General features: G+C 39.6%; 1 protein-coding gene across 1 annotated transcript in view; it reads right to left on the bottom strand.

Annotated features, from left to right (window-relative positions):
- The window catches only part of RGS22 (regulator of G protein signaling 22), a 98390-nt gene extending 96323 nt beyond the window's left edge, over positions 1 to 2067 (bottom strand). Inside the window, exons 1-2 of the mRNA XM_034763377.1 lie at positions 1900 to 2067; positions 1121 to 1149 (exon numbers count right to left, since the gene is read on the bottom strand). Coding sequence (XP_034619268.1) covers positions 1121 to 1149; positions 1900 to 1924 — 54 coding nt within the window. The 5' untranslated portion in view covers positions 1925 to 2067. The remainder of the gene's footprint in view (positions 1 to 1120; positions 1150 to 1899) is intronic.
- Positions 2068 to 11872: the final 9805 nt, after the last annotated feature.

The following is an 11872-nucleotide window of genomic DNA, read 5'->3' on the forward strand; positions in this document are numbered from 1 at the left end:
TGAATTTCCAGTGCTTATGCAGGCAAAACTTATTGAAGTAATTGGGAATTTTGCCTGCATACAGTATACAGGTATCAAGGGTCCTATTACTGTCAGTCTTAAAGCAGTGAAGGGATTTTGTCAGTAGTATCCTGTAAAAATGCTGTTTACATTTTCTCAGGAAACATATCCCATGACACTGTATCTATTCTATATACTAGCTTTCTCCATATCACTGCCGTGAGTGTTCTAACACAGTTACAGAATGATGTTATAAGATACCCAAGGAGGATCTGAACACAGATAGACTTGGTAAGACAATAGAACAGTACATTTAATGCTGCTTTTACTGAAATAAAAAGTGCTCATAGATAAAAATCCAGTGCTCACTTTAAATGTCAAAACCTTAAAGTGATGATAGAAACCCTGATCCTGCGCTGAATTCTGTATAGTGGATCCATGCACCTACTTGAGTTCCACTGAAGTCAAGGGGTCTGCCCACATGGAGTAGATTGTAGAATCAGAGCCTAACCCAATGTAAACTTTTGGTTCAGCTAGGTTATTAATATGTTATTATACATATTTTTGTTTATTCCTAAATGAAATTAACCTGGATTTCAATATATATCATTTATATTAGAGTAGCACCTAAGGGGTCTCCATCAGAGATAGAACTAAATATGTTTTTAAAACATGCATACTGCATAGGCATTCAAACAGGGAAAGGGGTGTCATTTGGTATGAAACAATAAGCAGAGAACAGATGAATCAGCTCTCAAAATGGTAAGAAAAATGTATCTGTAGAACATATCAATTGGACCTTCCATCTATTTTCTTCCTTCCTTCCTCTACCATTGTGCTTTTCTTTATCTTTGCAATCTTATTCCCTTTAAATTTCTGTTTCACTTTTTCTAACACTGCAGCATTTTTTTCCTTAATCAAATGAAACACTGAGAAACTTTTTTTTTTTTTTTTTTTAAAGAAACATTGTCAGAAGTAGCAGTATTCCTGCTGGGAAAAACATGTCAATGCTCAGCTACTACAATGGAAGAAATAAGAAACCATATAGTAGTAGACCTGCTATTTTCTCTGTAGTCCCAAAACAGAAAAATAATTATTGGTCCTTTTAAAGTTTACTTACAAATGCATCTTCTGTTATATCTGGAGGCTCTGAAACACAGATATAAAATACTACTTGTTATTCATCCAACACATTTCCATTTATGTTTGTTGAGGTCAATTTGACTGCACACATAATTTAGAGATTACTCTGAAAAATTAAATAAGTGATGGGATTCTACTAATTCCCTTGGTTTTCTGAAATAAAATAACCTGATCTGAGGAAATACAGCATTTCCTTAGAGTTTGTTTTATTGCCAATCCCAAGCATTTAAAAATCATGAATCAGATCTCAAAAAAATTGTGGGATTATCTTAAATATCATGAGATCTTTTTTGAAAAATCATATATTGGGGGTATTTGTCTTCTGCTTTTGAGCCTTTATGGTGCACTTGGGTCACATTTTCCAGCTTTACTCTGAAATCATGAAGACTAAAAACTTGCTCTTTTGACAAAGAAAGCTGAGATTCCCATGTAATTCCGTGACTCAAGAAGCTGGGGCTAAACACACTAGATATTGTGAAACTCATGATAAAATCATGAGAACAGGCAACACAGGAAATGTTCCAAGGTAAAACAGATATGCTCCAAGTTTCAGCCACTTGAGAAACAGCTTCCCTTCTTTGGGATGCATATGAGGGAAGTGTTTATGATCTTTCATTCTTAGGACTGAAGAATTTTGCTGTATGAATTTCAAGGATATAATTTAAATCTCCCTCCTGGGAGTTGTCATCCTCATAGCCTGAGACATAGCCCTAAGTGGTTACTGCCCCTTTGTCCTGTTGGGAAAGCTTTACATACCAGTGGTCAGCCTCTTCTCCCTCATGTTGGAACTTTTTGTGCAGAGACTGAGTCCCCCGTTGTGTTAATGCTGCATTGTCCCTGGGACAGCCAGGAAATCCGTGCTCGGGGACCTGGAAAGAGGCTCCCAGCAGAACCTTGGCTCAGGGCACACAGGCTGCAGCAACCTGGCCTGGCTTTCTTGTGTGGTTCACAGCAAGTCTGGGTTGCTATGGAATTACAGACAATGCATGGAAAGAACATGAGCCATTAGCAAATACTTTTCCTCCTCTCTGAGCATGACTCATCGAAACAAACTCACCAATTGGACAGGCTGATGAGATTATCACTGTTCATCTCCAGGGGAGATATTATTTACTGATATGAGGTGGGCACAGGCAGGAAAAAAGATTAGATCAAACAAACTTCCCTAAACCAAACCTAAACAGCTCTCTTCCCAAGAGGATTCTGTTTTTCCCTGGAGGTACCACGCTCTCTCTTGCTTATCTTGATTCAAGGGGCTGAGTATTATATGCACAGAGCCACTGGAAATCCCAGGCACTGTCTGCAATTCCCAATACACACAAGCAGAAAAGGGAAGCGGGGAGGGGTTGTGTCACTGAGTTTGAGGTGACATCCAGGGTGTTTCTTTAACAAGTACAGCAGACTCCATTGTGATGTTTTAGCTGCTGCCCTTGTGACAGCCTTCCCCTGTGAGCTTTGTAGCTGCTGATGCTCGCAGGGCCCTGACTCAGCAGGAACATAAAGATAGCTGCATTTTCCCATATGAAGGGAGGCACTATAAATAACCTAGGTGGGCAGGGAAGAGACTAAGGGAGGCAGAAGAGGGGGTGATCCCAGTCTAAGGATGTTAGTTTTTTCCTTCCCTGAGGAGAGCACTCTGGGAAAAGAAAGGAAACAGCCTTCCTTTTGAAATAGATACCAGAAATCTTTTCTTATACTTACAACAAAACAAGTAGCCAATCCCTATAGACTATATCATTAACGTGAATAATTGGTTATCTTTTTCTTGTGCCTGAAATTATTGACATGGTGGTGACTTGAAGCCTGGTAGAAAGAGAGAACTGTTATAATCCAACTGATCAAAAAAGCTTTACGTGTACAAAACAGCCAACTTAGCCTAAGATGTGTTGTTAGTAAAGAAATATCCAGCTAGGCTGAGATTTTCAAAGGGGCCTAAGGGAGTTAGGCACCCAGTTTCCAGTGAAATCAGTGGAATTTGGGCCACCCAACTCCCTTTGGCTCCTTTTAAAATCTCAGCCTGGAAATTTTAAATCAAACAAAACACATTTAAGGCTATTTGGTGTTCTCTCCTCAGTTCAAACATCCTTTGTGTAGGTACATTTACCTTAGGTGGGGTACCAAGTCAGCCTTAGCTTTTTTTATAAGGTGGAAGGGATAGCTCAGTGGTTAGAGCATTGGCCTGCTAAAGCCAGGGTTAGGAGTTCAATCCTTGAGGGGGCCACTTAGGGATCTGGGGCAAAATCAGTACTTAGTCCTGCTAGTAAAGGCAAGGAGTTGTACTTGATGATCAACGTCCCTTCCAGTTCTAGGAGAGAGGATATCTCTATTTATTTATTTTATAACACAGTTGTTTTCAAAGACATTATTTCTCAAGCTGAACTGGGTGTTTTTTTCCAAATATAAAATACGTTTATTGGATATTATTACTCTCCAACTGGAAGTTCCTTCCCAGAGTAAGTAATGTTCTGAAAACTAGCCAGAGAAATCCTGCTGGTATGACTGCTGTTGAGTGAGAATGCTGCTGAAATCTGAACTGTGATAATAAAGCATTATAAATGAGATTGGTTTAGTGCTGGAAGGAAAATGTTAGAAATTCTCCAAATTAAGTGGAAATTACAGCCAGCCAGGTAATTAAAATACTAATACATCCAACTGTCTAGATGAGAAACTGTTAGCTGTAACTGGTGTTCATTTAAAGTACTACCCTCTATTTAAGCAATAAGGCATAGACTGTACAGCAGTGCTGAATAATATAGCTGAGGTGTGCAGTAAAAACAAAGGTAAAGCCAAGTGCTTCTCATACATGGAGAGCTGTATTATTTAAAACAAGTGTAACGCAAAATGTAAATAATTTCAATCCTCTCAAATTAAGTGGTTTATAGATAATTACAGTATTGGTATAGTCAGTATTCTAGCAACTGATTAAAAAGTGTTTAATTACTTGCAAGTGGAGTTCCATGTAGGTAGTTTATAAGGAATGCAGATCAAAGGTTAATGCTGAAAAATGCACATCTGAATGCATCATTCACACCTGCTACACAATTTGGCATTTTTATTGTAATTATAAAATAACGTAAAAAAAAACATTTTAAATATTTAAAGTATTTTTTTTAATTCTCCCACACAGTTCTTTGGAAGAGAGAAAATAGCAGCAATAATTTAACATAATATAATTTAAATACTTTTATATTTTAAATAATATAATTTTAATTCTTTCTAACTGACCGCATTACACTGCATTGAATAAGCATTGTAATGACAACTAATAAAATAATTTTAAATATGTTAAATCAATTATTAAAATAGTATACCAGTCTCTCTTTCCTGCTCTCTAGGTTTCTCTAGGCTTCTGATAGCCCCTTATCTGCAGCCAGTTGCTTATTTTTAATTAAATAATAATAATAATAACAATAAATGGAAACTGGTTAATGTACCCTTTTTGAAAATAAAAAGTGAAAGCTACAAATCAACTCCATTGTGAGTGAAGTACCTTAAAAATGCAGCCATGTGATTCCATTCTGATCACTTGGATCCTCTAATAAGCTCACTCAACAGAAAATAACTTATTTCTCATACATATTTCTCATATTCTCAATGGATGAAATTCATTCTGGCATAAGACACCTCAAAGCCCTCCAGAATATTGAAGTCCCACAATGGGACTAGGAAGTAGAGTTGCAGGGGACTTTCCATTTTCTGCATATCATGGAAGGGGACTCAAGACCAACTCTGAATAAGCTTGTGTGTATTATTAGGAATAATAATAATTATGACTATTTGGGATTTTAGTAATGTTTGAAAGCCCTAATCAAGATCAGGACTTCATTGTATTCATCACTAAAAAAAAAAAAAAACACATAAGAAGACACAGACCCTGCCCTAAAGATCATCCATTCTGGAACTCAATTTCAGCTGCTTGTCTGGTTTGTTCCTTCACGATCTCATCTCACTGCTAAATAGTTCTATTTGCAAAAGCTCAGTCTTGACTATCATCTGTGGCCTAATTTCCAACTGCTCCTCCTGTTTCTTAATTTGCAAGGCCTAAATAAGTTGCTTTTTCTTCAGAAACTGGTATCATATCTCTCAATCACATCCCACAGATGGTCAATTTCTCCACTGGGATTGGAGTCAACTTTCACACACAAAATAAAAGTTGCAAGAAAAAAAAAAAAACCTTTCCTGTGCACCTTGAGTTTAGACTGTCAGGATTTTGAACTCTTTTAGTAATGTGTGTGTCCTACCACTCACTATCAGTTTGTCATGGGCTCCTCTGAATTTGTTGCCACCACCATTCTCCCTAACCTGGGTCTAGACATCCATACTTATATGAAATGCAAAAGCCCACAAAGGACCCCAGTTAACTTAGTGTTTATAGCATTTCTTTGGTTGATGGAACATTACAAAGAAGAATTTATGAAGTCACTTATCCTACTGTATACAGTCTTTATTTACAGAACAAAAATGTATGTAGGTTAAATATGCCAAAGTCAGAACCAAATCCCAATAAAAAAACAGCTAGATCAATCAATGAAAACCAAAACAAAAGAATCCTTCCTGTCCAATAGAACTGTAATTCTGATGCCACCAATTCCATGCATTCTGAAGTCATCACATACTACTGTCTTCCCATCACTATAGCATCCAATGCTTTCTTTGTTGCTAAGTGCCTAGATTGTCACTGTTATATTTATATCTATTTTGATTTGGAAAAAATATATACAATTTTGGTGACTTTTGCCATTTGTGGCATCTGGATTATTCCATTAAATACAGTGTTTGCTTGATTTCCTTTTTCTGCCATAAATCTATAAGTAATATACTTTAAAATACTGTCTAGATGCCTATCCCAGCACAAACATAATCAATATTCCCTCTTCTCTTCCCTTTTTTCTTCCACTTTCTCTCTCCTCCTTTCCCCTTTGTTCTGTGGTATATTTTGCTATATAAGCCTTAAGTCTATAAGTTTATAAGCCTTTCCCTTGTACTGCACCTTTAAAGCTCTAAGGACTCTTTTGTCTCATATTTCGGTTGCAGTTGAATACAGGTCATCAGAAGACACACACTGTGCTCTCTCTCATGGAGAATTTGCTTTTATTTCCTCTTGCTCTCTTAATCTAGGAAGGCACTAAAGATCATTCTGATGGAATGTATCTTTTGGGGGTTTGTGTATGGAGAAACTTAACACTTCCTCCCCATCTCCTTTCTCACGCCTTCTCCTTTTCTATTGCCTGTGGAAAGACCATCGGAGGGTGGAACTATGACATAAGTAGCTCCTACTCTTTTTCCCACTTCTTTTCTCCTTCCCTATCTCTCTCCTTCCCCCAGTATTAATTGTCATTTTGAGTGTTATGATGATTAAATATTTAGAGCGTAAATCTAAAGAGTGTTTGATAAGCATAGGTTAGATATGGTCTGACACCTGTTAAACAAGATAAGCACAATAAGAGATATAGAACAGGAAGGGAAGGTAGTGGAGAGGTTATTGGGGAGAAGGTGATAGGAGGAATAACTGGAGGAAGTAGGTCTTAAGAAGGGATTTGATGGGGGAAAGACAGGATGCCCAGCAGAAAAGTGATAGGAGGCTGCTCCAGCCAGAGGGGCAGCATGATATAAGGCACAAATCCAAGAGACAAAAGGAGGAGTAAAGCAGGAGGACTTGGGAGGAACATAGAACTTGAGTCGGGGGAGTAGGAGAATGTGTAATAAAAATATAGGTGGAGGTGTGATTAAACTGCTTCAAAGGTGAGTAGGTTGAGGTAACACCTCCTCTCCCCATCATCATCCCTTCCGACATCCCCCTCCATCACTGTTGCCCTAGGAAGAGCTATTCTTGAGTGGTGGATTTGTAATAACCTCCCACCCCCTTGTCTTTCTTTTCTATCCTTCCTCTTATCTTCTTCTTCTTCCAGAAGTTTAAAAAAAATTGGTATCTGGACAGCTACAGGAAAAGGTGATTCAAAATACCCCACTCTTATCCAGATCAGATTAGAACTGTTTATTGCACATAGAAACAGGTCTACAGAATACACTGACTTGATGTGTGAGCATGTCTCCCTCTAGTGGCTAGTCTCAGTGAAGATAAATGCTGGTTCTTGGGTTATTCTGTTAGCTCAAATGAAATCTGGTTGTACTTTTGGTGTTAAAGCAAGTTTGGTCCTGCTGGAGATCATGGTGTCCATATGTAGGCTGCCAAAATTCATAATACCTGTAGGAGAGGATTTTCAAAAGTACTAAGTGACTGAGGAACACGAGTCCCATTGAAACAAGTGAATATTTATGTATGATATTATACAGGTAAAGAACACTTACCTTACAGAAACTGTGGTTCTTTGAGCTGTATTGTCCATATGGATTCCATGTGCCCCATGTGCCAACCTATGAGATTGGATTCTTTTGGCCAACAGTGTTCACTGGGGCTACACCTACACTCTAAATGTCATCAGATCCCCCTCTCATCCCAGGGCATAAAAGGCACAGCAGGCCCAACAGTTCCTCTGTTAAGAACATAAGAACAGCCATACTGGGTCAGATCAAAGGTCCACCTAGTCCAGTATCCTGTCTTCTGACAGTAGCCAACGCTAGGTGCCCCAGAGGGAATGAACAGAACAGGTAATCATCAAGTAATCCATCCTCTGTCACCCATTCCCAGTTTCTGGCAAACAGAGGCTAGGGACTCCATCCCTGCCCATCCTGGCTAATAGCCATTTGTGGATTTATCCTCCATGAATTTATCTAGTTCTTTTTTTAACCCTTTTATAGTCTTGGCCAGGTGATTTAGGACTCTAGTAGGAGGGAAAGAGGGAGGACAATACATCTCGAAGCATCACAGTCACTGTAAGGTAAGTAACTGTTCTTTCTTCTTTGAGTGACTGTCCACATGTATTCCACACTGGAAACTAGCAATCAGGAATTCAGAAAATGTTTGAATGTCTCTGAATTTGCATTTTTCACTGAAAAAGAATTTTAGTTGAAAAATTTCAGTTCACTCTACCCTATGTTCTTGAGGAAGTTTCTCCATAAACTGCAATACCCTGTCCCATTTAGGGTAATCGTACTTTGACAAGAGCACCTGGTAATTTGCGATGTGCATCTGCAGACTTGATAAGTAATTTTTCTTGCCAAATAAATCTATTTTTTTTATCCTGGTCTCTTTGAGTCATTTTTGGGGGTGCATGCTGTCTGGACCTTTCATACATTGCCACCACTTCCAGAGACTCAGGAACAGGGTGCTGGTAAAAATATTCAAACCCATTTGAAGGGATTGAAACCACCAACCTTGCCTTTTTAGACATAGGTGCTACTGATGCTGGTGTCTGCCATAACGTTTTTATCGGTTTCAACAGTCCTTCATTAATTGGCACAGCAAGATTTCCTGGCATGGAGGACTGCAGAATGTCCAGTAGCTTGTGCAATTTTTCCTGAACTACCTCCACAGGGATTTCTAATGTGTCTGCCATGTCACCCAGACATTCCTGAATTGTTTTGAACTCCTCTGGATGAGTGGAAATGGAGGGCACTATTACCTTTTCTGGTGAAGCAGAAGAGATCACCGCTGGAACTGAGTGCTCTTTTGTCCGCAAGTAATCTTCCTCACATTCCTGTTCTTTCTGGAATATAGTGTGAGTCTATGTTTGATATCTCTCTTCAACAAAGTTTTATGGGGAGGGAGATTAACTCTGGGCAGTGGTAGAAAGATAGGTTTCTTCTTCTGTTTCATACCCCAAGAGGCATAGTGGGATCAAGATTGCTGAGGTAAGAGACTGGGGGCCAGTGCGGTGGATACCAAGGTGACTGTTCTACCTGAGATCCCATAGGTCTCTGCCTACAGTCACAATAGCTAGATTCCCTTTCAGACCAATAGGGGTCATACGAATGAAAATTAGGTGAGTGAGTGGGGACTCCTCCCTATTGTGCTCTGAAGGGGAGGAAGAAAATGAGTATTTCTCCTCTAATAGTGGGGTTACCTTAATATCTGGAATTCTAGGGTGAATTTGAGTGTCCTATACCAGTATAACTGAAGAGCTGACTGGTACCATAACAGTTTTGGTAGTCAGTACCAAAGTACAGGTTAATCTTAGCTGAAGATAGTAGTGATTCAGGCTGTGCTATCATCATAAGATTGCTTGGTACCAAAAATAACATAGGTGCTGAGAAAGTTGGTGCTGGGAGCAGCTGCACCACAGATGTTGTCACTGGAGTTGTTGTCACTGGAGTCATGAGCATATGGGTCACAGGCACCAATGTCAGCACTGACAGATTGGTACCAGGTAAAGTGTGAACTGCTGCCTGGGTGTCAGAGAGACCAATTTGGGGCCATTATCTGCCCTTTTACTGAGTAGTCTGGGACCAATGACTCCTTTTACTAGGGCTGAGGAAGGGTGACCTTGGTTTGTGCTCGCTGTGGGAAAGATATTCCTTCCGACCCCTTTCAGACCACTGGGTGGAGGAGAATTTAGCTGCTCTGCCAGTCTCAGTGGATGATACTTTTGATGTCTTAGAAGAGTGCGCCTGGGAGCTCAGAACTGAGCTGCAGCTCACAGGAACATTAACTTAGAACTTACAGCATGTTCGGGGCCAGTAGACTGTTTTGCCTCCAGTTCTGAGGAACTCTCATTAAGCACACCAGGAGAAAAAGAAATTAAGCAGACCTTTCTCTCCTTCTGTGTTCTCTTGGAGAAGAAGTGACAGATTGAGCATTATGAGGGATATGTTCTTCTTCAAGACAAAAAAGACACTTCAAGTGCCTGTCATTAAGCAGACTAGCTGCAACACAAAAGGGGCAAGTTTTGAACTCCTGGGACCTTGTTTCAGCCATAGCAGCTAAATCCCAGGACTGAGGAAATCTCTCACACTAATACAAGTGATATATACAAACACACACACACACACACACACACACACAGAGACAACAAGTGTAACAAGAAGGAAAAAAACCTACATTGATTATACTATACTATCCCTCCACTATACTAACTCTACTAATATTGCTAACTGTATATGTACAAAATTAGTAAAATCATACAGTGCACAGAGAAGCAGACACTGCAGGGTTCTGTCTCACAGCCACAGATGGTAAGAAGAAACTGAAGGATGGTTGGGCCCGCTCTGCCCTGTATAACCTTGGGTGGGGGAGGCACACAAGGGCATCCATGGCACAGGCACTATCTCTACAGATACTGCTATGTACCAGAAGTGGAATACATGTGGACAGTCATTCAAATAACTGAACTACAAGAATATCAAGGGGTTTTGGTGACCTTAAAACTAGAAGAGTGAAGTTTGTGTAGTTTGCAATTGCATAACAAATGTGTGTACAGCCATAACCACATATTTCTTGTGTTGTTTTACAAATCTGAAAGAAATTACAAGTTTGTGTGACAAGTCATAAAGACAAATGCACAAAAGGCCCAGACCTGCAATCATTCTGTGCATGGAACTCTCATCAAAGTCAGTGAGAGTTTTGCCTGTGGACAGAAGGGATCTGGTTTTAAAAAGCTGTACTATTAGTAAAGGAGGTACAGAGGAACATGAAGAGCTTTAATGAGTTAATAAAAAGCAAAAGGATAGCAAAGAAAGTGCAAGTTACCTACTTAACAGAGAAAGAGAACCAATATCCAAAAATAAAGGCAAGGCTAAGATACATAACTATTTTGCTTTAGTCTTGATTAAAAAGGATAATGCAGCTTTAACAAAATATCTAATCCAGTAAAAACTAATAAAGAAAGAGGGGGGTCACAAGACAGATTCAGGATGAAATAATTTCAATAACAGTTCAAGAATTCTTAGCTAACTGGAATAGCAGAATGAGTATCAGAAGCACAGGCCATTATGGTTAAGAACTCCTGGATGAGGTCTGTTATGATAAGTGGGCCTATAAATTTACTCTAATTGTGAGCCCAACTATAACTAGTATGTAAAGGTTCCAAAAATGTTACAATAAACTGTAATAACAAATGTTGATTGGAAAGGGTATGAAAATTAGACAGACTGAATTAGCTTAATCAAAAACAGCTGCCAGCACGGTTCAAGGACTATGTTAAAATCATGCTTGGTAAAAATAGGATGTGGAATCAGAAATTAATTAATCAAAATTGGTATGTTGGATAGTAGGCCTAAATGGTGGACAAAATAAGGAGAGAATGGGCTATTCCACCTATCACTCCTTTTTTGGATCCTTAAAGAAAGAGACTTGTAGGGAAAATAGAAAAGAACAGATGCACACTACAGAAGTAAGCTTCACCTTTATGGCTACCACCTCCACAATCTCCTGGGACCCCAGGCCTTTGTCATCCTAATCCTGAGAGATGTTCTGATCAGACCAGACCAGAGGGAGAGACCCAAAAAACATCACCACTTCTACTGACCTGAATCCCTAGCGCCACCTGGGATAAAATGGGATTTAACAACAGCTCCAGCCATAGGCGCCAACTCCCACGGGGGGAAATTGGTGGGTGCTCTGCACCCACCGGCAGCTCCCTGCCTCGCCCCCCCGCTCCAGCCCATCTCAACTCACTTCTTTTTTCCTCAGAAAAACTCTCTCCAGATAAAGGGAAAAAAGAATGAAAGAACAGATGGAGGCTGCTGGTGTGAGCTTCACCATCATGGCTGCCATCCCCATCATTTCCTCAGACTGTGGGGCTTTGTCATCCTAACCCTGGGAGTTGCATTGACAGGGCCAGTTCTAGGTTTTTTGCCGCCCCAAGCAAAAAAAATTTTGGCTGCCCTCCCC

Source organism: Trachemys scripta, chromosome 2 (genome assembly GCF_013100865.1).
Source record: "Trachemys scripta elegans isolate TJP31775 chromosome 2, CAS_Tse_1.0, whole genome shotgun sequence".
In the NCBI taxonomy this organism is placed as follows: Eukaryota; Metazoa; Chordata; order Testudines; family Emydidae; genus Trachemys; species Trachemys scripta.